This window comes from Agelaius tricolor, unplaced genomic scaffold (genome assembly GCF_023055355.1).
Source record: "Agelaius tricolor isolate 1412-34295 unplaced genomic scaffold, bAgeTri1.0.p SCAF_6, whole genome shotgun sequence".
NCBI classification, from domain to species: Eukaryota; Metazoa; Chordata; class Aves; order Passeriformes; family Icteridae; genus Agelaius; species Agelaius tricolor.
This window is the reverse complement of record NW_027269266.1, coordinates 37,891,410-37,919,180: the sequence shown is the minus strand read 5'-3', so window position 1 is coordinate 37,919,180 and position 27,771 is coordinate 37,891,410. Positions and strand designations below refer to the sequence as shown.

General features: G+C 36.8%; 2 protein-coding genes across 9 annotated transcripts in view; both read left to right on the top strand.

The window, feature by feature from the left end:
* Positions 1–20,265, top strand: part of SLC4A7 (solute carrier family 4 member 7) — a 93,894-nt gene extending 73,629 nt beyond the window's left edge. For all 8 annotated transcript variants that reach the window (XM_071429401.1, XM_071429398.1, XM_071429400.1 and 5 more), the window contains 11 exons: positions 2,192–2,297; positions 4,148–4,309; positions 5,249–5,362; positions 5,829–5,990; positions 6,234–6,485; positions 8,663–8,731; positions 9,177–9,350; positions 9,709–9,840; positions 10,630–10,721; positions 12,476–12,583; positions 15,785–20,265. In XM_071429401.1, the coding sequence (XP_071285502.1) occupies positions 2,192–2,297; positions 4,148–4,309; positions 5,249–5,362; positions 5,829–5,990; positions 6,234–6,485; positions 8,663–8,731; positions 9,177–9,350; positions 9,709–9,840; positions 10,630–10,721; positions 12,476–12,583; positions 15,785–15,866 (1,453 nt within the window). In that variant the 3' untranslated portion in view covers positions 15,867–20,265. The remainder of the gene's footprint in view (positions 1–2,191; positions 2,298–4,147; positions 4,310–5,248; positions 5,363–5,828; positions 5,991–6,233; positions 6,486–8,662; positions 8,732–9,176; positions 9,351–9,708; positions 9,841–10,629; positions 10,722–12,475; positions 12,584–15,784) is intronic.
* Positions 20,266–25,515: 5,250 nt separating this feature from the next.
* Positions 25,516–27,771, top strand: part of NEK10 (NIMA related kinase 10) — an 82,338-nt gene continuing 80,082 nt past the window's right edge. Inside the window, 4 exon segments of the mRNA XM_071429910.1 lie at positions 25,516–26,027; positions 26,029–26,057; positions 26,376–26,436; positions 27,568–27,698. Coding sequence (XP_071286011.1) covers positions 25,983–26,027; positions 26,029–26,057; positions 26,376–26,436; positions 27,568–27,698 — 266 coding nt within the window. The 5' untranslated portion in view covers positions 25,516–25,982.

Genomic DNA, 27,771 nt, shown 5'->3' with positions numbered 1-27,771 from the left:
GGCATGAGAAACATCAAAACAATTCTATTCAGGATGCTGTGAAATTGAATTTTCTGTGTTAGCTATGGGTGGTTGGAAGGGATAAGGGGTTGTGACAAAGCCTGCTTTAATACAGCTTTACTAAAGGTCAGAACAGGACTTCTGCTTGCCACTTCTAGGGAGTATAATTTCATGAAATAGGATGAGTTGGGTTACCAGCTCACACCTGCCAGATGAAGATACTGCTTACTGTTGCTCAGAGAAAACTACTCATTTCTCATTTAAACAAAATCATTTAAATGTTGGTGCTCCCCTCCTGGTGGAGATGTGCATCTTCCAACTTCAGTTGTACCTGTGTGGTCACAGTGTGGGTGAGGGACCCCTAACAAAGTCATGTCCATGCACCTGGGGTGAGGGTCCTTGCTTGTTGCACTGGGGCAGTCATTCCCTAGTTGGAGAGCAGAATACTCAGTGTCCTGCTGGGCTGCTGCTCTGCCTTGCCCAGACAGTGATCCCCTTGCACACAGGGTGACTTCTAGCAGTGTCAAAACTGGACTACTGTGTTTCCCCTCCAAGATTTCTGCTCACTTTTGCAATCATTCAGTGCTTCTTCAGGACTTTCTTCTAGGGGGGAAAGGGCAAACACCCTGTCAGGCTGCTTCTTGTGTTCTGTTCACACTTGACATTTACACTCACTTTCCTGTCTTTCCTGCCACTGTTAAGACCAGGCCACATTGCCAGGAGTGGGCTGTGGAAGGACACTCACTCACTTATTTTTCCCTTCCTACTGGCTGCTCATCCTTCTGTTTCAGTGGCTCTAGGTGCTCACTGGACTTCTGTGTGGGTGTGTTCAATCCACTGAGCTGGCAGAAACTGTCCTGTAGGGCTTTGGGTACTTGCCACCTGACTGTGTTTTGCCATAGGCAGGCCATGAGGGTGGAGATGGGAAGGTGGGATTTTAATTTGGTTTAGCTCTGTGGTTTTTGGGACATGCCACAGTGTTCAGCATGGGTTTGCCCTGCATTTTTTCCCTTACAAAGCTGTAGAAGATCCAGCTGTTCACAATTGCTTTCTTCCTCCTTTCCCTTTCCTTTTCTCCCCACTCTGTAACACCCAGTGGGGAAAAGGGTGCAGAAAAAGCATGTTCAGTTAATTGAGCCACAAGACAATCTCAAATACTCTTACATTTTTCTGGGTGTGGGTTTTTTCGTTTCTTTTCCTGCATTTCTACTTATCTACTTGGTGGCATACTTTTATCTTCATTGTCTTTGTTGAGAAATTTGTCAAGTCTTCCTTCAGCGTGGTTTTTTATGTTGCTGCTTTGACCAACAACTAATTATGATTTGTCTCATCATGCTTATTGTTGCAATTCCTTTCTCTATTGATGATTCTGTGTTGGCAACTGCTTTGTAGGAGCTACTGCTTTCCACTCCTTTCCCATTTCCTATTGCTGTTAGTTTAGAATTCAGTTAATAAAAGATAATTTGTTTACTTAGTATTTTCTAAATTCCCCAAACATTGTGCTATGCAAATCTATGTTCTCTTTGCCCATGCACATTTAATGTTTCTTCTTTCTTTACCTTCACACCACGAGGATGCAGATTTTCCCTTACATGGTTCATTGGGGTTTTTTTCAGTGTCTTTAATGAATCTCATAGAAAAAGGAGACTTATTTCTTGCTTACTACCTCTTTATCCTCTTCTACATAAATGTTTATGTGTTAAGCTTACCAGTTGGTGTACTTGAATAGCTTTATTTGAAAACATCCCATTAAATCAATATTCAGTCCATTGTGTTTTGTTTTTTTTTTAATCTGATGTGTACTTCTGTCAACCTGTCTGACAGAAAGGATTCTGCAGTGCAAGTTTGCAAAATGCTGCAATAGGGAGGGGGATTTTTACTTCTACAAAAATATTGCTAAAAATTATGTATACAGTTGCTTTAAAGCTGAGCACTGTAAGCATTTCTATCTTCAGTTAGCTCACTACATACTCAAATATGGTGTCTTTCTTGAGGGTCACCTGATTCTTCATTTCACCCACCCTCTCAATAGTCCTAGATCAGGTAAGGAAAAGCCTTGTACTCTGCTTCTTCCATAGAAGTTTGGGGTAAACTCTGGTTTAAACTCTTCAGGATTTTTGAATTTACTTCAAATTGCTGCATTTTGGCACACACAGCTTAAAAGCATGTAAACTTTTCTTCTTCCCTTCAGATGTGTGTGTTCTGAGCCTGAGAAACCAAGCAATGAAACATTGCGTCTGTGGAGGACTATGAATAAGTCTCGTGAAGATATAGCATGGAATAATCTTACAGTTTCTGTGAGTATCTGGAAGCTATATGTATGTATCTGTCTGTGTATATGTGCATATGAATAAAAAATAAACACCTGCACAGTACCAGTGTTTATTACATTTTTTCATCTGATTTCTTTTTTTAACTGAACCTGGACTGTTTTCCTTAAAACTGTATTTTTCAACTCTCTTAATTTCTTCCATAAGGCTTTGCACAGTTATTGTAGACGACTAGATGAGTGAGTCCAGAGAAGTAAATGCTAATATAAGTCTGCTTGAGGTAGCCACCTTAATGCTTTTAGGCAACACAGTAATCTTCCTGTAGGGGAACATGATGAGGTGAATAAGCAGGAGTTTGCTTTCTTCCAGTTCCTAAAAGAAATATTTTTAATATAATGTGATGATGGAATTGGTATTTGAAGTGTGGCAGTAAACATTTCATTAGTTGGTATTTGAAGTGTGGCAGTAAACATTTCATTAGTTATTAGACATTGGTACAAAATTCCCAACAGAATCTAATGAACTACCTAAATATTGATTGGAAGAAAATAATTATTTGAATTTAAAAACAATTATTTAGAATAGGCTCCAAGGTATTAACTTAAGAATTGGATATTTTATACCAATATCTAATTTTGTGTGTAGGTGAAGAGGAGGTAAGTTATCATGTGCAAATGCTCTGGAAAGCTTTTAGAAAGAAACACTTTTGCTGATAAGTAGTTTGTTGGGCAGTGTGCAGTGGAATAAATGCAGCTGTGTGCAGCCACTTTGCTTACACTGGCATCTGATTCACACCTGCTCTTGAATTTGGATTTGCTGCTGGTTTTGTTATGCTTGTTAGGTTGGCCATATGAGGCTGTCTAGAACAGCAGTGGATATCTGTGTATGGGCTCCCCTTGTGTCTGAGCATAGACATTCACACTAAAGCACCTCTTTTGCACAGCAGAAATAACATGTAAAACCTCAGTGCTTTACTTGACTTGTAGCAGGACTTTTTTCTGTGTGCTACCTATGGCTCCTAGTTTACCATAATCACTTAGGATGACAGTTTCTTTTGGACTTAGTTTTTTTATTTCCTTTATATTTATTACTTATTTTATATGCCTTTTCATCTATATGTCTTTACCTCTAAAGCATCTTTAGTCTTACCCGAGAGACAGAACTGACCCGGGATTTGGTGTTATCTTATAAGCAAGGTAGATTGTGAAAAGGGAGAACTTGTGCCATAAGATAAATTTTCAATGAATTAACTGATAAATTAGGCTAGTGATAGCAGTGCTGCTTCCAGCTACCTGAATTATTGGCTTGTGTTTTCCCTGTATTCCATGTGTCTACTTGAACTTTCTGCTCTGCATTTCTGTCATATATGGATAGCTGTCATCTGACTTTGTTTTCTTTTTTATTTAAATCCATAATTTACGATGCCTTCCTACTTCACTAGAAATGTTTTCTTATGGTTTGGGTAATCTTATTTTATAAGACTGTGTTTTTTCCCTTAGCTGAGCAAAACAAAGTCAAAGAGATAGGAGAAACTGAGGAGATCCTTTTTTATGTTTGTTAGCTTAAAGTTGATGTTGGATATTCTGCTTTTCCTTCATTGAAAAACAGAATAGAAGTAATGTGACTGTAAAGAAATTGTTTCTTCTTGGGCGTCTCCCAGCATTTTGTCATCCTGAAATAATCAGTGGTGGCTACTGTGGCTTTTCTGGAACAGACAGCACATGTCTGGCTTTTTCAGAGTGAGGTAGTCATGAAGGAAAGAACCCCTTGTTGGAATTATGAACTTTCTCAAATGTGATTTATATAGAAAAGTTGGAAGCTTAGTTAAATGTACTGAATTAATAAAACAGACTTACAAAGAGTTTTTCTCTTTGCAGGAATGTTTAGAATATCATGGTGTGTTTCGTGGATCAGCTTGTGGCCATCACGGACCATATATTCCAGATGTTCTTTTCTGGTCTGTCATACTATTTTTTGCAACATTTTTCCTCTCCTCTTTCCTTAAGAAATTCAAGACCAAACGCTATTTCCCAACTAAGGTAATTCTGATTAGAGATTAGACTATTGTTACCTTGTAATATATACACCTTGATATAATTTAATGGAGTTGAATTCTGTCTTGAGAAATTTCTTTTAAGACAGGAAAGGAAATTAAAACCCAAAATTCAGCTAATAATTACAAAGTTTAGGACATTTGAGGAAAGAAATAATCTGCGAAAAATTCGGTGTTTATTCTGTATTTTTGTAGAATTACAACAAGATATTCTAAACTTTGAAAGATCTAAGCAGTCCATCTCCTCACATTAATCAGTATTGCCAGGTTTCATTAGTAGAGAAAATATTGCTGCTCTTTTCCTCACCTAGCCATACAAAACAATTAATTACTTTCTCCAAACTACTGATGTCTATTGGGTTTTGAGTGGTTCCTCGGGGGATTGCTATTTCTAATAGATGTTAATGTGATGATTCTTTTGAGATTGATATATGTAACTTCTGCTAGGCAAAATGAAGTGGTTAGATCTGCTATAAACCTCAGCTCATCCCTGTAATGTCTTCCTAATGTTTAATAAAGTTATCTTTGATAATATGAATGTATTGCAAATTATCCGCCTCCTATTGATTAAAACATGAAAATATGAATATTACTGACCTAAGGTACCAGGAATTACCTGTGATGGCTGAGCCTCCTAATGGGATTGAGGGGAGAAGGAAGATGATGGAGTTGTTTAAAGTAATTTGCCTCTTGCAGTAGACCACTTTTAAATGAGTGAACAGCTGTATGGAATACTTGTCTTCTGCAACTTCATACTGTGCTGGCAGGCAGCTTAAATTTGAAAGTAACAAGAAAAAATAGATAATGTTCAGTGGTAGAATAATATAAATAAACCTTGCTTTTTGTAGGGGAGAAAATCATCTTTCTACACATACAAATTATAATGGTGAAAAAGCAAGACTTAACACAATTCTTTTCTTTATAGGTGCGTTCCACCATCAGTGACTTTGCAGTATTTCTGACCATAGTAATCATGGTTTTGATTGACTATCTTATAGGAGTACCTTCTCCTAAGCTTCATGTTCCAGAGAAGTTTGAAGTAAGAAACAAAACCTTTTGAAAAATATAATTTTTTAAATTATTGAATGAAATGAAAATGATTGAAGTTTTATGAACAGTAGAACAATCAAATCGTATGGAAACAGAAATTTCTCTTTTTTGATTACAATGTGGTTGATCAAGTAGTTTCTCTTTTCTGTTTTGGATGTATGTCTCATCTGACAGAAAAATTTATATTTTATATTATTACTGAAAGAGAAGCATTCCTTTGTGTAAATGTACAAAATGAAGGAATCAAATGGATTTGTTTTAATTTTTCCCATATAAATGCCATGTTCACCTGTAACAACTAAATCAGTCTTTTGGTCAAAGCCATTGGGAAACAACCTAAACATATACTTAAGGGCCTGATCTGTTGTTCATTGAAACTGTTTGTAATGATAAAATCTGCATTCTATTTTAGTAATTTAATTCTCATTGTTGACGGGTTGGTATCCTTTTTTCAGCCCACCCGAAAAGATCGAGGATGGTTCGTAGATCCTCTTGGACGCAATCCTTGGTGGACACTCTTGGTTGCTGCTGTTCCTGCTTTACTCTGTACCATTCTCATTTTCATGGATCAACAAATAACAGCTGTTATTATAAACAGGAAAGAGCATAAACTGAAGGTAAAAGTCCTTTTGATGGAAGTCTAATGTTGTGTAAGTTACTTAAAATCAGATTCATTCTGCAAATTTGTGAAATTACCATCAGCTGCTAAATATAAATTGACTAATCAAGAACAAATATAATTTTGTGGATACTCTCAAAGTATCTGACTTTTGTAGTTGTAGGTTATTCACCTGCTGAGTTAGAAGTATGATCATATAAATAGAAAGTTTTTCAAGTTATTTGTTTGCTTAATTTTACAGAAAGGCTGTGGTTATCATCTTGATCTGCTCATGGTTGGTATTATGTTGGGAATATGTTCTATCATGGGCTTACCGTGGTTTGTTGCTGCAACTGTCCTGTCTATAAGTCATGTTAACAGCCTGAAAGTTGAATCTGAATGCTCAGCACCAGGAGAACAACCAAAGTTTTTGGGAATCCGGGAGCAGCGAGTGACAGGATTGATGATTTTTGTGCTGATGGGGACGTCAGTGTCCATGACTTCTGTGTTAAAGGTAAAAGAGAGTTTTTCCAAAATATTTTCTTTGTGCTATTGATGTTGTGATTTAGCATTTCATAATGTGAGAAAGTTCTTTTATGTTAAGTAAGATATGCTTGGACTCATTCTCAAATTGCTTTTTTAGCAACAGATGTTAGTTGAATAGAAACAATATGGAAGGATGCAAGAAAATGAAATCTGAGAAAGCTAGGAATGTAGTGAGTAGTGAAGAAAGCAACCTTTTCCTGTATTACTTAATTTTTCTTGCCAGCTTTTTTTTAGTTTTTTCAGTTCAGGTTACCTAAAAACTGCAGTTTTTATGTAAGTGCTTAAATGGAGAGAGAAAACGAGTGTGATAAAGAAGTAAAGCTACTTGAGCAGAAGTAATATAGTGTAGCTGAAGGAGTAGAAACATTGCTTTAAAAGGGAAAAATTACATTTTTCACTTCTTGTTCTTCAGCTTACTAAACTTAATTTGATTCTTAGAGTGTCAAGATTATTTTATACATGATCACACTATAAAGGTGATTTTGCAGGTTGTGTTGTAGCATCAGATTACACTTTATCTCCTAATTTATATCCCTAGTGACCTTTCAATGACTCTGTTGGAAGAAAATTAATTCAGTTGGATTTTGCTCAGATTTACTAAAATCTGTTCAACTTCTACTCTGTTGTTTCAAGTCCAGTAGTTAAAAGGATAAATGAAAGAATTATATTTTTTTGTTGTCAGAAATGCAGATAACTGCATAACTGCTGGTATTTCTAAGGAACTTTGTAAAAGTCTGTATAAACAAAAACAGATCTCAAGTAATTTCGTAAGAAATGCAGCTTCTCAAATTTAGATAATGGGAAAGAATAATCCTGTAAACATGCAGCTATAGTTTAATAAGTAGTTATGTATTATAAATTTTAAATAGTTGACCATTTGTATATCTATTAAAGACTGTAAAGGTCTGTAAAGAATAAGACCTTGGAGTTACTAAAAAAAAAATTCAGATTTGACAATCTCTCATTAAAGTTACCAAGAGCTCAGCTGTATAATGTCAGAATCAAAAGCAGAAACACTGAAATAGATTTATTGTTGCTCAAAAGCAATAACTATAAGTGGTGGTTGCTGAAGTAAAGTGTTTTAAATCCCATATTCTAACTTTTTATTCTTAGAAATGAATATTTTTTGGTTTATGGGCCCAGAGTAATAGGAATGGAATTATTACTCTTTGCTTTTAAGAAATGTTTTTCTTTTTCAGTGTGAATGACTGTTATTGTTCGAAAGAAGTAAGGAGAACAAAGCCTTGCATCTGACAGTTGTGCTTTTTTTCCATGTGTGGATTTATACTGATTTATTGCAGTAGAAGACACTATATCAAATTACAGAACTTACGGGAAGACACTAGTCACACACACACATACATCATGAATCCCTAAGGCATAGTTTTATTTCACACTGTTTAAATAAAGGGGTTTGTTCAGTCTTGGTAGCAGCAGTTTTTATTAAGATTTCATGTTGTATCTTGGCTGTCCTTTACTCGGAAGCTTAATGAATTCAGGAGCAAAGAAGGCTTCACTGCAGCGGGTTGATGCAAGTGCCACTGAAATCAGTGGACAACTTTGTTATCTTAGTAAGCTTTAAGTCATATAAAAATAGAAAATCACACTGTATAAAATTATATAAGCTATCTATTATATATTAAAATTTAAATTTTTAGAAATATAATCTTTAATAAGATTAAATTGGTCTTCTTACTGAAGCAAAACTTAGGTCTGAATAATTAGCAGATTTTCATAGCTCAGTAGGTACGGTGAGGTATTTGTATTGTCTGCTCCAGGTGTTCAAAAGTAAAACTTAATGTGGCAATTTAATGAAGTTGTACAGAATACAGTAGTCTTGATACAGTTCCCGTCAAACAGCAGCATAAAGCAGTATATTTAGCATAAATAGAAATTTTTCTTGCAACCTAGAAAATTGAGTGAGTGAGCAGTCAAGGCAGAACCACTTTTTTATCCTGGTGATAACCATGTTAGTTCTAGATTTTTTTTTGCTGCTCAATGTATTCTTTTAAATAAAGGTCCTCAGATTTCACTTAAGTAAATATAAAGTAAAAAATAACTTGGTCTGTGCCTTTCACTCATACAGACTGCTCTCTTATGTCATGTTAATTCCACTTTTAACTGTGGGTGTTTTTTCCCCCCTAGTTTATTCCAATGCCAGTTTTGTATGGTGTCTTTCTTTACATGGGAGTATCTTCATTAAAAGGGATTCAGGTAAAGTCTGATTTTAACAAGCAGTTCACTTTTGTTTAATACTGAATGAAAAGGAAGCTGTAACACTCTGCATTATGTGAGGCACAATAAAGTTGTTCCATATTTTCTAAATAGCATATAGGATAATTTCCTGAGTGTCATATTCAAGTATTTGTTCTTACAATATTTTGTCTTCACTTGTCAGTTCTTTTTTATTTATTCTTTCAATAATGTAACTAAGAAACAAATTTTCTGAAATATTCTGGAATTTTTTATTATTAGTGAGGATGTGGGGGGACAACCCCTGCAAAACAGCCCACAGTTCCACCCCCTTGAACGTTCACCGTCTTTCATTAGTATTTAATTTGGGATTATTTTACCTTTCTGTAGTCTCCTAAAAACATTCATTTTCTTCTGAAGAGGCAAAAAATAATTAACTGAAGAATGCTTTTATTTTTCCATGCAGTTTTTTGACCGTATAAAACTGTTTGGAATGCCTGCCAAACATCAACCTGACCTGATTTATCTACGTTATGTGCCACTCTGGAAGGTCCATATCTTTACAGTTGTTCAACTCACTTGTCTAGTTCTGTTGTGGGTGATCAAAGCCTCTGCAGCTGCTGTTGTTTTCCCTATGATGGTAAGTTTTCTGGTTTGCCAGTTAATAATTTTTGTACAAGACTCCATGTATTATTCAGGGTCTCTTCAGAAGATGTTTGCTGCCTTTAAGAAAGAAGGGAATGGGAAAGAAACAAAAAGCCCCAGTAGTACAAGCTGATCACCTTTGAAACACAAAGACTTCTCATTTCCTGAAAACAAGCAATTCAGTTGTGAATAGCTACTGAAAGTGGAAATGATTTACCTTTGGTGTAAGATGAAATCTAGTACTAGAAAAAAGGGCTTCAGTTACAGATTCTGAGTGTTCTTAAAGTGTGTGTGCATTTTTGTTTATTTGAATAGTTTAATATATAAAGTATTTTTTCTGTGGTTCCCTTTAGGTTCTAGCATTAGTGTTCGTTCGCAAGCTCATGGATTTGTGTTTCACCAAAAAAGAGCTTAGCTGGCTTGATGATCTTATGCCAGAAAGTAAAAAGAAGACAGAAGATGATGAAAAGATAAAAGAGAAAGAAGTAAGTGTGAAAACAAATAAACTGAGCATGTTGTAAATTTCTAGGAAATACTTAATGCAATTTAAAAGAATATTATGTGACCTGAGCATATGACCTCATATACCAGATACATATTTTGAAATTCTTCACTTACTTAAGAAATTAAATTCTTTACTAGAGGAACAGTTGCTGCTGGTTAAGGAATTAAGTCTCTGTTTCAATTATGCTATTATGAACTATGATTTTTATTTGTGATAAAAATTTTCAAGCAAAGTGGAAAGAAGCAGTTGTTAGCACAAAAATGTTGAGTTTTTTGGTCTTTCATCAGATTAGAAGGAAAGAAAATGGAGAGAAGGGAGAGGGAAGTGGTGGAGTAGGATTTCTTTGTTCTGCTTAAATTAGTCAGAAAAGTGTTTGTAATATCAGGGACATTTTGCTCATGTGTGTTTGTGGAGCTGCCATTTAGTGCAACTACTAGTTACCAAAAATACAGTAATATAGCTTCTGGAACTTCTCCATCAAAGTCCTGCCTTTCTGTGCACCACCTAGATGAATTCCTTGCAAAGCTTGTAACACCCTCCTTCCCCAGTCTCCCATGTCCCTTGCCTTAATAAGACACTTCAAAGAGGAAAGGTCATAAGCTCTGTTTCCTGCATTTAACTGTGGTACCTACACAGAAGTGCCTTTTACCCCTATGGAATACCTGTCATATAACTTGAATAAGTTGAGATGATAACTGAATAAATTGAGATACTACTGTGGTTTCTGCTATTTGAGTAAACTTACAAACTTCTTACTTGGAATTTACAGGAAGCAGAGAGAATGTTTTCAGACCATGACAGTGTACACCTTGCATATGGAGAAGCAAATATAGATTTTCCTGTAAAAACTCTGAAATACAGGTATAAAATGTGTCTGTTTAAAAATTCTTTTATCAGAGCCTAAAATTTGCTTTATATTAAGTTGGTTGTGTATGAGTTGAAATAATTTTTTCCCCAAGCTGGTAACTTAGCCATGATTAGGAAATATGAAGCTACATCTCATGGTGCTACATTAGTATTTTTATACTGCATTGTTCTTTAAAACTGCATCTTAATTATAAATTTACATGACCATCTTGAACAGATCAGATGACTCAATTTCGACCAGCTGTACTAAAGGTGAAGAAGCATCCTTGGTCAGTTTTGATGGAATATTTGTGTGCTACTGTGCATGAAATGCTGAGCATTAAGCAACTAATAGCATCAGTTGAGCCATGTGTTTGCCAGCCACTTGGGTTTTTCAGAGGCAATCTAAGTGTGTAATTATTTGGTTTACCTAAGTGAAGGCTAAAGTCATAATTTCTGTGATGCAAAAAACCTGCTTTACAGGCAACTATTTCTACTTCAAAATGTTATTTTCTGAACATAAATGTACAAATAGATTCTCTTCCAGAAAAGGAAGTACTGGAATTTCAGTCATGGAAATTCTTTCAGCTTTGGTGTTAGGCATTTTGTCTCAGTTGGTGTTTCCCTTACTGGGATTGTATTTAGCTGAGTGGTCAGGTGTTCTCAACTGTTCCAACACAAGTTTAAGATGTGAAAGATGAATAGCTTACAGGTTTTCTTTTTGTCTCTAAGGGTTCCTAGGTTAAAAATTTGCCTTCCCATGGATCTAGGGTAGTACAAGGTATGTCCTGATGAGAGTTGGGAACAGACAGAAATTTGGATTAGACAGATATTTCTGCTGAGTGCTGTTGTCTGTTCTGAGAGCAGGCTTAATCAGACTTAAGCAACTCAAATGAAAATGCTAAAGCTTTTCAAAAAAACATTTGAGTTGCTAATTGCTCTCACAGTAGTGCTGTGACTTCATAAACTGTGTACGTGTGTTTTGTATGTATTCTGCTGCCTTATATGTCTTGTGGGATCCCTGAGGAAGAATGGCTTTGAAAGTTTTTTCTGCCATTTGAAAAACTTAGAGATGACCTGGGGTAGATTCTGAAGCTTAAGTGTGGAACAGAACAGAAAGCAGACCTACAGGCAGCACCTGAGTCTGCTTCGCATATAACTGTGGAGGACAAAAGTGGAAATAGCTTTAAAATCTTTACATCTGTGAGGGTAAACTTATCTTCTGCAACACTTGGGAGGGAGTGGTCTGACAAAATAACCTTGCAAAATATCTAATAAGGCTTTTGAGAAAAAAAAGCAAAACTTATCTGTCAAGATAATTGGAATTTCTAGATTTTTTATAGTTTCAAATGTCACTTGAATTTTTGAAATTTCATTAACCTTTGCTCTTTTGCCCTTGATTATTTCCTAAAGCCACTTAAATAACTGATCCATGAAAGCTTTAGCACAACAGTGTGATTCAATTTATTATTTCTGGGCATGTAAAATAATTTTCTGAACTTAGGTATGGGTTACCTGTCAAGTATTCTCAATATCTTACTGGTATCTGTGAAAAACTGTTTTAAGATGCTATGTAGTTATGGTAGTGCTAGTGACTATCAGATGACTATTTTCAGTTTTTTGTTGAAGTATACTTTTAAGAGGTGAACTCAACTTGTGGCTGTGTAAATATTGAAAGAAGGCACAACTGATGTAAATGATGAGTGACAGTAAGTATAATAGTGTTGCAAGGAATTGAATACTAACCTGAAAGTATGTTTGTTCTTTAGCACTGATCCCTCAGTTGTAAACATATCAGACGAAATGGCCAAAACTGCACAGTGGAAGGCTCTTGCCATGAGTACTGAGAATGCCAAAGTAACCAGAGCTAACCTGAGGTAGCTATAATTACTCACACCTTTTCTAACTAATTGTCTTGTGTTTAACAGCCATACTTGTATTTATTGAACTATATCTTAAAAAAACCCCATGGTTTATGAATCTGAGTTACTGACTTCTTACTTTGGAAGAATTTGAATTTGAGCTTAATTTTTCCTCTTTACTCTTAAGTTTATCAGTTTCTATAAGGAATTATTTCATTACTATTTTATTACTGTATTATTTTAAGTAGTAATTTTAAAATTACTATTTATTTACTTAATACAAGTGTTTATTACTCTGATGAGCTTAGGATTTCTAAGTACTAGTATGTACATGAGCATGAGAGTGGTTTGATGCTCAATAATACAAATTCCACTGAGAATACAAGGTAAGTCCAGCACACTTTGATTGTTGCTTTGTACTGCCCTAGGGTCTGTTTTTATGGGGGAGTGTGTTGCTTGGATTGCTTTTCCACAACTCATTTTAAATATCTAAAACTTGAACCTGTCTCAGATGCTATCTTCACTGAAATACACTTCAGTGAAGTGCATGGACAGATCATGAGCCCTCAGTGCTCTGAACTTTCTCTGTAAGCTGACACTTACCTTCTATGCTGGCCAGCCTTTCTTCTCTGTGAACTCCCCATCAAAGAACAAAGTCTGAGTGTGATGTATCATTCTGCTATTTTATCCTAACTTATTTCCTGTCTAGCTGAATCTATCTAGGGAAACAAGCCAAGACATGAGTATCTGTGCAGAATATTCCCAAATTCCTGAAAGGCTTGTGATCTATAGGACTACTCATCATCCATGCACCTATTGCTTAGCACTTTTTATGTAGGAAAGGGGAGAATGGGCATGTTTGCCTCAGAAAACTAAACCTAAGCAGTCCTGTTGTCTATTGTATGCATCTTCTATTGGTTGATCCTTTTCAGCCAATTCTGTCAGAGGAAGACATATTTGAGAGATACAAAATTGTCAGGTTTTGTATAAAATTACATCTCAGTGGAAGTATTCATGGTGAGGAGGGAGTGTTCATGCTCTGTGCAAGGCTGGAGCATTCCTACTCTGTTCATGGCTCTGTCCAAGCCATCTCAGGTCCTGCTGGAAGCACCAGTAGTGACCTAACACTTGTATACCATCTGTCTGTTCACCACACGCACTGCTCCAAATGAGGCATGCAAGTACAGTTTTGGCCAGACAGCAGGTCAGCCAAGGGTAAAGGAGACAGAGAAAGAGCTTTGAGGTGTATTGTAAGAGGAAAAGCTTAAGAGACTCATTAGTGCAGGCACCATTTCCATGAATATCTAGGCTGAATTGCTTAAATATTTTTAAAATGTTAAACACATATTTAAGTAAAATATTTCAAAATCTTGAGTACCACATGAGCAAGACCATCAAGAAGACAAACTGAAGAGATAAGAGGGTATGTGTGTCAGTATACCCTCCTTATTTAATAGGTGTTTTCTTCCTTGCTAAATTCTTAGAAGCAGCCCATTACAGAATTTGTGGATGATTCTAGTGCATTATCTGATAGTCATTGGGCATATAAGGCTTGAAGAGATACAGGCCTGCATTTCTTTTTCCAGAAGAATGAAAATGTTTAGATTGGTTTTCAGGCAGTTCTAATTTAGTACAATTTCATCTCTCACTTTGCTGTTTCCTGAGTAGGTTAAGTTAGTATGGAATTATATGCAATGCTAGCGAATCAGGTTTCTGATCAGTTTGCAGTGTTTTTTGTTGTGCTTTGCCTTTTATTCATTATTCCATCTATTCATTATGTTTTGCTATAAGACACTTCCCTTTGATTCTATAACATACCCTCCTTGAGCTTAGTACAGTAAAAAATCCATCTTGGTAGGGATGGTACAAATGGAAAATAAGAACCACTGGTGCCAGAAACCAGGTTTTTAACAGGCAATCTGATAGTGCATTAATCTTGAAAATGTTGAAAGGAAGACTTCTTGAGCCTTAATTCAATTGGTTGCTGTTTTGAGGTGTTTGCTATACTTTCTTTGCATCCTGTTGAGATTCAGAGATGTCACTACTGGTCATTCAAAAGTAATTTCCAGTAAATTACTGATTTCAGTTCTGCTAAGGTTTTTCTGCTTAACTGTCTTCATCTGGTGGTACAGACAGACATTTAGTGCTGTGGTAAAAATGGTTCTGTAGGCACTGCTATTTTCAGATTTATATTCAAATACTAATGCAGTTCGAAGGAGGCATGTCTTTTATAATTCCAGATGACACGTTGTGTGGCTTGGCATGATTTATTAAAAACCATGTATTTTTATGAAGATCAATTCTATAAAAAAATATAAATTCTATATAAAAAAATATAAATTCTATATAAAAAATTTTTTTTATTTTTTTTCTTTTGTTTTTCTGAATGGATTCAGATTGCTTTTTCTTTTTTCCTCAGCCATCTATTGTAGTTTACAGACTGTGGGGTCCCAGCACAGTTGTATATTCTAAGGAGACCCAGAATTTTTCTCTTTGCATGAATTTCTAATATATTTTTTTCCTTAAAGAGCAACCCTACAGATGTGTCATCTCTTTTGAAATTCATCCTCCCTCTTAGACTGTTCCATTTCATCTTCTACTGACTTCCAACTACCTTGTGACATTCCTTATTGTCCTTCAGTCAGGCACTGTTCAGTGTCTGTGTCCCTAAGAGTGTCAGTTGTTCAGGTGCCACTTGTCTTTTGGGTCTTCTGCTTCACTTGAATGGAAGGTTCAGGTTACACAGGTTTCTTACTGTCCTCTGCTGTTGTTGGAAGTGTGGTTTCCCCTTTTGAACAGACTGAAATGTCCTCTCATTCTTGTGAACAGATGGTTTCCCTGCCCAGGAGTAAAGATGTATTAGTAATACTGCTTGTTATGTATTTTTGACTATTTTTACTTATACAGTTTTGCAGGCTGTGTTGGGGATTTGTTTGTTTGTTTTTAAAGATGCTTTGCACGAACAGTTTCAAATCAATAAAAGCAGTGGAATTGGATATGTATTTATGAAGGAGATATTGGTGCTTTCTGTCTTTTAAGTTTGTACTGTTCCTGTGAATATTATTTTACAATTACTAAAATGTAATAGAAGTGCCTTATCATAAAAGCATCCTTATGTAAATACTTTCATGGTTCATTTTGAAGTACAAAACATTTGAAATTTAACCTTTCCTAAAGTGGGCCAGACTTTACATTTTCTTCTTTGTTTTCAAACAGCCCTGAAAAACCAGAAAGTGTGAAAATAGAAGTGGAAAAGTCACCTGTTGTGAGATACGTGGATGCCGAAACATCTTTGTAGAATGGAACCAATGGGAATTGCTTGTATTTGTGTGTGTATATATATCACTGTAGGATATTTTACCATGGAAGTGTGATTTCCAGTTTAAGGAGCAACACATATTTAATTTTTGCCATTTTTTTGGGCACTGTAGATATGCTTGCATAATGCAAAGATTTTCCCAGCAAATAAGATGAGTGGTAATCACACTTCAGCTATTTATTTTATTGGAAATTTTATTTTCATTTTAAAATAGGAGGACTGTAATGAATGCTTATTGTTTTCCATAATCAACATGTGCATAAAAGTTACATCAGCTTTTGCTGATGATTACTGGTCCACATTGCTTAAAATTTTGCAATACCTCTGTTTATAATGTGCGCCACAGAAGTTTTGTTTTCCATGCAGGCAATTAGTGCTTGTTTTTGCAGGGTATACTTTTTTTGTGGTTTCATAGAACAAATGTTAATGTGCTGTTGACAAGAACTACTGTGTTTTATGTCTCCACTCCATGCTAGTGTTTTCTGGATTCTGTCTCTCCTACTCTACAGGAGTGGCCTAGAGCCCTAAGTCAGGTGGTTAGTTAAGCCTTAAAATGTATCTAAATACCCTGGTGTGCTGCTTTCTTTGGTTTTCTGAATTCTCTTGAGTTTTCCTTATTGTCCAGTAGCAGTATGAGAGCAGTAATGGCAGTTACAGTCCCAAATCAGTATTTGCCATTCTGGACACTCCATGTTTACACAATATAAATTTGATTTACAGGCAGCAATTGGTCTATAGGAAATTATAAGTACTTACCACGTCAGTAGTCTTGAATTCTTTTCTTCCTGTTTTTGCTTACATTTTTTCCCATAGATTTTCAGTGTCTGATTTGCTCAGCTTTAAGATTTTGGAGTATTTCATATCTTCATCAAATATATTTCTTGGTTAATAAATTTTTTAATTTACTGTGTACTTGATTAAATTAGTTGTAGCTCAATTCTGGAATAGTTTTATGATCAGTATTATTTTATGGATTACTAATTGCTTGTGGTATTTGTATGTATAGTTCTGATCCTCTCCATTGTAAAGGGCATATATGGTAGCACACCAACTTATTTTTAAACACATTATTTATTTTAATTAGTATAAATTTCTATCATGTAAGATGAATTGAAAAAATAAATATTCATTTATTAAAGTAAATGGGATTTTTTGGGGACTCCACTGATAAAGATGCAGTCAGTGCATTTATTGTACTTACATTTTCAAGTTCTAGTGTTTAGCATTATAATATTTGAAATAATAATGAGAATTTTATATATAAATGAAAATCTTGATGACTTACCTGTGCAGTTTCCATTCTTAATATTTTTTTTGCCTTATGCCTTAGTTTTTTTGGCTTTAATTTCCAACATTATCTCTTTACATTCTGAATTGCCACTAGCCCTTTCTGGATGCATTACAATGGCTTTAATTAGAATCTGTGCTCATTTAATACTAGAAGATGCTGTTTGCTTAATGCTGCTTTTGGCAGAGTTGGGAGTTTTACCATGGACCAAGTGATAAAATTCTCAACGATTGCAAAAGGAGCTGATTCTGGAGGAGGGCAGACTTTATCTGAAAATACCACTTGAGGTGGAATTTTAGTGCTCTTCAGCCAAGTGTCACCTGTAGAGAAGGTAACTGTATATTACAAAAATAAGGCAATCAGTGGGAATAAATAGAAACATTTAAAAATAGAATTTACATTACATGGACTGTTACTCTTCCCTTTAAATGTAATGCAATTATTTAACATTTTTTTTTCTTTCCTTTTTTCATTTAACTGAATTCTGAGAAGTCAGTTTAAAGAAAGGAAATCGTAGTGTACAGCAATATGAATAATGGTATCCAAACTGTCATAACAGGCTCAGGTCAGTGGCAAAGCAAGAGAGGTCTGCATTACCAGTTTGAGCAATACTGTGTAATGACCTGCATTCTTAGATAGTAGTGTAGCTCGTGCCTTAGTTTGACTTCATGCTCTTTCAGAAAGTAACCCATGGTTTCCCTCCGATCAAACTGAGATAACAATGAAACTACAGCAGATGGTTTCTCAAAACTTTGTACATTACTTTAAAAAAACCCAAACAACACCCATCTGCATGTCAGTAGTTGACAACTAAGTACCTCTTGCCCTGAATCAAGGAGGGAAGAGATATTTTGAGGATTTTATGTAGCATCATCCACAATACAGTACTTCTGTCCTCAGTAGTATTTTTCGTTTCCTGTTCACAGTCCTACAACAGTTTCCAAAGACCCAAAAAATTATTAGAAGCCTCTTGGATTTCTAACTCTTTAATGCTGGAAATCAGGGTTCCATGGTGCTGCATACCTTGTATCTGGCTTCTACTTCAGAAGTTTTGGTCATTATTACAGGAGGTGGATATATTTTGAGTAACGTTGAAAGGAAACAAAACCAAAGCCCCACAAGTCTAATCACAGTATTTATTTAATTGTGTAGATATTTTAATCAGTACCAGAAATACCATGACTTGGCAAGCCAGTTTACAGTGACCTTTAGTTCCAGTGTTCTTGGGCAACTATTGGCAACTCTGCCAATAGTTATACTTGCACTTTCTTCCCATATGAACAGGAGAAGATCTGGTATGAAGTACATAAATCCTTGTTGCTAATGTATGGTTAAGTGATTCAGTGGTCATTTTACACCTTCTCTGCTTTAAAGTCACACATAGTATTAAAATAAGACAGCTAAGGATGTAGTTTATTGTATGTAGATGTATGTTTTGCCTTAAAGGATGCAAAAGAGCAGTGACAATTGCTGTGCACTGATTTTTATTTTTTTTTTCCATAGGGCTTAAGCCCTGTAAAAACGACGCCAATGGATTTCCATTCCAATAGCTAGAGGAAAATAACCAACCCTGCACTTTTTATAGATGCCTTGGTTTCCTGGAATGGAGCTTAGTGCTACTGTGTACCTGGCTGCAGAGCCACCTCAGGAAGTCCCTTTTTTTTTTTTTTTTTTTTTTTTTTCCTTCTTTTTCCTTCTTTCTTTTTTTTTCTAATTTATTTATAAATATTAATGTTTACATGAAATCTAGGTCTTAATTTTGACCACTCCATTTAAATTATAATCTAAAATGTATCATTTAAAATGCAGTTTTGTGTTTAAATTATATTCTAGAAAACTCATTTTCGTATGTATTACAGTGACACGTTTTTCATTCTGTTTACATATGCCCAAGTTAACAACAATTTCCTCCTAGATGAACTTTGCAGCTATAACATAATATTTTATATAATTGTTCCGTGAAATGTTCCAAATTGCCAAGTTTGTCATCATAAAACCTGTCAGGGTAGAACTTGGTGCCCTAATGGCTTTGGGATCTTTTTCAACCAAGCATCTTGGCCATTTTTTCTTCATTTAATGCAAGTTCTCCTGTAAGTTATATTTTGCTTCACCTGCATCTCTGTCTTTATCCGGTCACTTCCTAATTCGTGCCCTTTGCAAAGGCAGGTTCGACAGGCTGTGAAATATTTCTGTACCAAATGGGTGTCACGTGGCAGAGCCTGCGCTGCTCTAAAGGGTTTGTCTTGTACATAGGTTCTGGAAATCAGAAAGTGAATGGTTCAGGACTCTCAGTTCACAAATGAAATCTGTCAGGCAAGCACCACAGCGAGCTTAGTTGTCTTTTTGCTTTCTTATGATTAGTAATGTTTTAATTACTCATCTAGGACAAAATTATCAAGTACAGTAAAACGTGGGAAATACTTTGTTTATACCAACAGTAATTTATTTGATGGCAAATTTCAAGACTATAGATGCACACGGCTTTGAGTCAGCATAAGTGTAGTGCTATAAATAAAGCAAATTGCTCAGTAAGTTTGTCAATTTTATTTTATAATGTTTTTAGTAAAAACTTCTAGGACTTTGTAGTTGGCATTGAACTTTGCCTAAAGACACTTTCATATTGAATTTAGTATCTGTTGACATTTATTTGGAATAATGAATGAGTTTGAAAATCGATACTTTTCTAAATGATTTTATTGGAAAGACACATCACTTCTTGTATTTTCCTTTCTGTTGTTGCTGATGCTCCTGTGCAAAGGTGTCTTCCAGGTTCAGCTTTTGCAGCTGAACTGCTGTTTTGATTTTAATATTCTTTATTTGAAATGTGATTACATACTGTATGGTTCGAATTTTTTATGACTGCTTTTCTAATTACAGTGACGTTTTCTTACTTTATAAACAAATCCAAAGCAAATGAAAACATTATTCCAACTGTAGAATCAATATTCAGTTTATACGGAAAACACAATTCTCAGACTTGTTTTTAATGTGATTCAGCCTTTGTGTTGTTTTAATTACTGCTAGAATAAAATTATCTTTTGTAACGTTTCAGAAAGTTGGTAAAAGCAATAAACAATCTCCTGGACTCCATTGGGGCCGCTTCTGTTTTCATTGCCCAGGGGCGCTGGGGGCGGGCCCGGCCCGGGCTTCCCGTGCCCATGGCAACGGCGCCGGGCCTCGCAGCACGGCGGCTTGCGATTGGCTGGCGGGCCAAGAAGAGGTGAGGCGATTGGCCGAGCCGTTCTGTCCCGGCGGAGCGAGCGTCGTCGTAGCCGTGTGGCGGAGTGGAGGCGGGGCGGGGGGAGCGGCTGAGGGACCGCGGGGAGCGGGACAGGAACACCAGAAAACGCAGCGCTGGGACGGGAGAGTCCAGTCAAGGGCAGGAAAGGCGGTGCAGTGTCCCCATCCTCCTCCCGTTCCGCTAAATGACGTCCTCCACAGCCCTGCTCCTTCACCAGCTCTGGGCTCTCAGTAGGCATTGAACAATCTCGTGGTTCCCAGAGGCTCTGAGGAATGGCGGTACAATTCCCTATAAAGATCTGCTTGGTAGTGAGAACGGAGGGGGTGAACTTCAAAGAGATACGTGTTACTCTCGAGTTGATACTGACCTGAGCTGCTCACTAGACCTCAGAAATCCCCTCTTGTTTTCTTTTTTCTTCCTTCCATATGTGAACTGCTGTTTAAGAAGATGGAATTAGGCAAACTTTCGCTCTGGAAATTAACCAAGAAACTGACATTTGGTGGACCCAGCAATCTGAGAATAGGCCTGGCCATTTATGGAATGAGTGAGGTGGTACAGAGGGAAAACAAAACAGAAAAAAGCAAAAGACAATCCCAAAACAGCAGTAGCTTAAATGTTTTCATTTGTCAGGAAAACAAGAAGGACCCTACTCTTGTTAACCTTTAGAGAATCTCCAAAGAAGTAATTGAAGAAAGATTGAGACATACATATGTGTGTGGAAGTTTTTGTGTGTAAGAAACAGATGGATTTCCATATTGATTCAGTTAATGAAATGAAAGAAATATTCTTCAAACATTGTCTGTGTGGGTTCTTCAATTTCCTAGACATAGGCTATCACTGGTGGGGATCTGTTATGACTGCCATGCTCTTTGAGAACAAGAGGGGAAGCCAGCCAGAAGTCCCTTTTTTCCCCAGCAGACTGGATAAGGAAAAGTACCTTTTGGGAATTTTTCATCACCTTTGATGCTTCCTTTGGATTATTTTGGCCATGTTTGAAATAAATTTCTGTTTCAACAGTAATATATTTCTAATTTCTCTTTTAGGAAGTGAATTTTCACCTGACCTTCATCTGACCCAGATTATGGTATTAGATGAGGTATTAGATACATTCCTATCCAGCAACAGCATCAAAAGTCTTATTAAAGCCACCATATCTACTGCTTCTTTATCCACCCTAAGCCTGTTATCCTGTGTATGATTAGACAGTGGAATTCAGCCACTGCAGCGATTAAGAAAAGTGTTCAAGGGAAAATCTAGAAACTAGTTGGCTTACAAACTATCCATATGTGCTAGTTATTGCTAATAAAGATTATAAGGAATGTGAGACATCTTCTTGTTGAAGAGACCATTACACTGTAGTCAGTGGGGGTAGATTCATCCTCCAACACTTCTTTGTGGTTTTGTTTGGTTTGGGTCTTGTTTTTACCTTCTTAATCTTAGGTGCTTATGTCATCTGGGACAGATACTAGACTGGGCCACAGATCAAGTCTGGGGTAATTCCTTTGTCTCCTGTTTCTCATCATGTGGATTCTTTCATTTCTGACGGGGTTCTTGGAGCATTTCTTGTCCTGTCCTGCATTCCAGTGTTATCAGAATGCATCTCTCTTCCTGTGTAATTGAATCAGCATAACTAATTAAATGTAATTATCCCCAGTTAAAATGAATGCATTACTATTGCTCTAATTCCACTGTCTTAAATGGAATTAAATGAGACTGTGCTGTAAACGCATTTTTCTCTTAATGTGTCTCTCTTCTTCAAAAGAGTTGTCTGATTTCAGTTTTTATTTGGCACAACTAGTGAGTGCTGTTTGGTCTGTTTCTTACACATTCCTCATGGCTGGTGTCATAGCAGGGGAATAGTTATGAGGACAGTGAATAGCCTGGCTCCATGGAATCCATGGAAATTTCTGCTGGCACAAGTAAAGAAGAAACACAGGGTGAGAACTTATTTGGTGACTTCAAGAAAGTCAAATAACTGAGAATAGGTAAGGAAATATTAATGTCTGTTTTCTCTCAGGTTTCTGGCTGATAGAAGGAAAATAGAGTTGTTTCTGTTTGTCTGCCCCTCACTCATGGTGCTAATATACCTACCTGATTTAATGACTGGCTACTGATGGAAGGGGCTTTTTGCTCTTCTCCCTTGATTTACACCTGTGCATTCCTGCCCTGTCAGCAGGGGCACTCATCTGTACCAGTGAGCTAAATTGGTAGGAAAGTAACAATATAAATGGAAGTGTATGTGTTTAGCTCTCTAAACTGGCTCAGGTTTGGGTCAGATCAGCTGAAGAAGTAGAGAAGAATTGCTGGTGGAAGGGAAGGAATGGGGAAAGCCATTTTCACTGGCAGCTGGCTGTTAATTAATTAGTCTAATCTCTGTAGTAAGGTGAAGGGCATAACATTCTAAGCTGCATGGATAAATCCTCCTTTCTGCATGTTGTCCCTGCCCTTGTACAGTAGAAGTGCTTTGGAAACAAGGCAATCAGGGCTAAAGTAGGAGAGATTATTTGTGACCTGAATCAGGTTTCCCAATCCAGTGCATCTGAGATAATGCTGGGCTGACAGACTAAAGAGGTCACTGCAGGGTCAGTTTGTGGCCAGAGCTGGCCTCTTTCCTGAAGGGCTTCCTGACCTGTGCTGACTTGTTGGCCTCTAGGAAACAGAGGGGTAACCTCAGGGTGAGTCCTCAGAGCTGGATGAGTGCTGTATCCTTGAGTGACCAGTGTCCCTTCATTCTTTCACAACAGCAGTGAAGGGAACGTGGCTTGATGTTTATCAGGTTCAATTTTGCACAGGCACTTTTAGATCTGTAATGGCAACAAACCTTTAAAATATTTATCATCTGTTATTCTGTTTCATCTTTACCAAGGTAGCATTAGAATTGGAATGGCAGCCCTAAAGTAAGTTTGGTTGACAGTTGTAAAATGTTCTAAATAATCACTAAGACCTAACTGTTCTGGATTAAATTTTAGCCATAGTGGGAATCCTGCTCTTTGTGGTTTGGAGAGTTAACCCAAGGATTTCACAGGATGCTAAAAATTTTAAGGTTTAACTCTGTTTGCTTATGAACAAGTTATTTGTGTGTGGTTTGGTTGTTCTTTATTTGGTTGAAATCTGTTGTTTGTGCACAGATACTCATGGTCAAGTAGACAATTTGTGAGTTTCACAGTATTTCCCACTGTGCAAATGTGAGGTGCTTATTGCATTGTGTCATGCCTCAGTAATATTCCAAATGGACAGGGTACTGGGGAGATGATATAAGAATGTCACTGAAATAATACATGGAAATTCTTCCTCCTTAGGATTCTTAATGTGCTTAGCAATGTGCATGGCTTCTCTTAACTTTTAATGCTCTTGAAGCAAAGGAAATAAATGCTTTGAGCAAACTGCAAATCAGTTTAGTCTGAACTCAGTAGTTTTTTCTGCTGAATGGTGGAACAAATCCTCTTTATATTCATTCCCTGGTAATAACTGGTGCCACAGAAGTATTCTGGGATGTTTTTTAATAACCTTGAGCAGATACATGGAAGAGAGGAGAGAAGTTTTCTTGTGGATCCAGATCAATGATTCCCTGTAGTAGGATAAAGGCTTGTTTAAAAGACTAGACATGGATGAACTGGGCTTACAGGCCATTTCTGAGAGGGATTTAATACAGTGCATGAGTTCATACTGTCAATAGTTGCATTTTGGGTAGTTCTGTGATGTGAGATTGTATAACTGGAAGAATGACTCTGATGTTCATTGGGAAGGAGCAGCTTCTGGTAGTTTACAATGCTTTTGTTTCATGACCAGTTTTCTTCTTCTTCTTTGCCTTTACGAGGAGGAGAAGTAAAAATCAGTAGCAGAGGAATTCAACACTGCACAGCAAGAAAAGGAGGCCATCAGGTTTGATACAGAAAATCCTCTTAAGGACACACCAAAGGGAACATCCAAAGAGTCCATGTTTAGTGAACAGTAAAATAGGTGGAAAGGATCAGACAGCAGTATTATATCTATGGCTTTTAAATTGAAAGTGCTCTACCATTATGCTACAGCTGTATGTAATTCTCCAGGGTAATTCTACAGCCCCAGCCTGTGCCTGACCATTCTTTTTTTTTTTTCCACTCAGAGAAGGATCTATATCAATATAGTTGCTTTTGTTGCAGCAAGAGATTCCTCTTGAATATCCTCTTTCTACGTCTTTCTGTATTTTTCTAGGGCTTTAGAAGATTTTCAGTGAACAGGTGTTGTGTACTGTGAAAGCGAGTAGGTCAGGGCTTTTATGGGAAGTCAGACCTACAGATTGAATGTTTTTACGCAGGGATTTAATGTGTGCTAATGGCCCTGATGAGGCCATGCCATACAGATCTGCTCATCTGGAAAGAAGCTGTGTGTCCCACTGCAAGGAAAGCAGGTAGGTTTGGTATAAGACATTGAGAAGGCCAAGATTCAAAACTGCTGAAAATTTCTGTTATTCTTTGACAGACTGTGTGGTCATAGATTCACAGAATGGTTGAGGTTGGAAGAGACCTTAAGATCATCGAGTTCCAAGTCTCTGCCATGGCAGAGGTACCTGTCACTATATAGCAGATTGATCACAGCCCCATCCAGCTTGACCTTGGACACTTCCAGGGATGTCCACAGCTTCTCTGGGCAACCTGTTCTGGTACCTCATCACCCTCACAGTAAAGAATTTCCTCCTGATATATAATCTAAACCTGACTTTTTTTGGTATAAAGTCATCATCCCCTTGTCCTAACACCACATACCCATGTAAAAAGTCCCTTTCCAACTCTTTTGTAGGCCCCTTTAGGCAGTGGGCTGCTGCTGGATATCTCCCTTGGAGCCTTCTTTTCTCCAGGCCAAACAACCCCCCCCCCCCCCCCCCCCCCCCTCAGCTTCTCTCAGCACAGGAGAGGTGCTCCAGCCCTCTGATCCTCTTTGTAGCCCTCTGGACTCACTCCAGCAGGTCCCTATTGTGCTGATGGGAGCCCCAGAGCTGCATGCAGTAGTCCAGGTGGGGTCTCAGGAGAGTCAAGGAGAGGGAGAGAATCACATCTCTCAACTCACTGTATGCATCTCATTTTTTTGTCAGATACCTCCTTTTTCTACCCTTCATTTGACTTGTTTATTTGGATAAAATAACTATAAATTCTCTGTTGCCTGGACAACAGCTTGTTGTTGACAACCTTGATGTTAGCCTGTAAGCATTGCTCTAACATAAGCAGCCAATTCACAGAGAGAAATAATGGCAAGAAGATGAAATAAAAGGAAAAGTCATAATGAAAAAATACATGAAAGAGCAAGACAGTATTGTCTATGCATGTGTTGGAAAACCAAGGTTTCTGTATGTTAAGTTAAAAGCTTTCTTATTAATATCTGGAATTTCGAAGGATATCCTGATATAATGTCCAAGGCTTCATGTTGAGAAAATGGCAAAGTTGTTTGTTTTTTTTTTTTCCTAAAACCAGTATTGGTTGATTCTGTAAGTAAACATGTGTTCCTTTTGCTGCAGTGATATAATTCTCTGTATCTACTTTGCTTTTAAGGAAAAGAGTTTTTAACCCCATCATGATAATAATGATACACAATGCCTGATCAGGACAAAAAGTTGAAGAGCACAGAAAAAGCACTAAAAACAAAAGCCTCCTGGGATCTCTATGAGGTGTAGTATCTGATGTTTTACTTTGAACTTCAGTGGGACTCGTGTGGAATTTACACTGGCTGCCAAAGCAGAATGCTTCAATTTGAAGTGCAGTATAAACATGACAACTGTTACTCTGGTCACAAAGTTTATTTACACCTATGTTGACTTAAGGCATTCTGGAGAAGCTGTGAATTCTTCTGTACGCAAAAGTGGACACCAGGCAACGCTAGAAAACTTTATTTTCTGTCAGTAGCATTGTTGCTTGTTGACCTTTTTTACACTTATGGAAATACTTTTATGTAACTATTAACACACACTGTTGTGTTTTTTTCCTAGGGATTATTCTGATCTAAAAAGGCTTCAGTCTCTCTTAAGTGTTCAGTCAAGGAACTAACAGGTATTTTTCAATAACTGTTATTAAATGTGCTTTAGAATTATAATTTATGGTGATTATGGTTTCTGGCATATGCTTAGAACATTAAGTACTATAGTGAATAAAACATGTTAGCAAAGTCTTGAATAGAAGATGTCTTTCATCTTGTCTCTTTTTTCTTGGCAACATTAGACTTTCCATGTGGCACAAATCACATTTAGAATGGGTAAAAGAACGAAACTGATCCATTTCCCATTCTACTATACCATATTTTTTATTTTAACAGGAAAAAATTAAAATTGCTTTATTTTGTATCTTGAGCAGGTTTTATCCAGCTATTGTTGCATATATTAAAGTAGCATAGCAGATTTTTTTTCCTCTGTGCCCTTTCACAATGTCACACGAAGGTAGGCTTAAAGATGTGTGAGTAACAGCATGGGGGAGAGTGGTACAGAATATAAAATAAGATCGGCATTTTAACCTTAAACAATTTGTCTTTGAAGAATAACACCTCAGCTAAAAATATCCAGGGCTTAAATACCAACTTACAGGAGAAAGTCAAATCTCCTTCACCTCAGCTCACTTAGTAAAGCTTGTATTTGCCATTTGAAGCAAAGAAAACCAACACATGATTTTGGGTGTGAGTCTTTGGAATCACAGAACATTTTCTCCCTTTCAATTCTGTAAAAAGATATGACAGAATGACTAAAGGATTCATCCATGTGAGGTAGGAGTTATGCACTTTCTACCTGGTTAGAGGCCTGGAATTGCTTCTGAGCAGAAAGCTGAAACATGTGAGTTGTACAACCTAAAAAGAATGTGAAGGCTGTGCAGTTGTGGAGTTGGGACAGGTAAGAAACACAGATAACGAGCATGTGTTGCAGATTTTGTCAAGCTTTGATATCATAAATTTAAAAAAGATGTCCTTCTTCACCTTTTACTTACCTCTCAGTACTTGTTTTTCAGTCTTGCTTTGCATCCGTTTTCCTCCACGTCAGTGTTGTTTTCCAGAGGAGGTGTGTGTATTCTAGAATGGCAAGTTGTAGGTCCAAAGTTCAAGTCAGAACTTGAGAAAATGTACTTTGGCATGATAATATTCTCAGAAAACTTAAATTGCAGCATTTGCCTCATGACTACTATCCCTTCCCTCTTTAGCTTCCAGCTATGTATATTGAAAGTGGTCAAACCACTGTGACAAGAACTTGGCAAAATGTCAAAGGCGATGAACAGCAGTCCAATGGTCAATGCCAAGAATCAACAGAAGCTGTTGAGCTTGAGAAATTTAGGTAAAAATAATTTAAAGCTGATGATGACACTCTCATATCCCTGAACGAGAGATACCTTTATGTATCTAAGGGT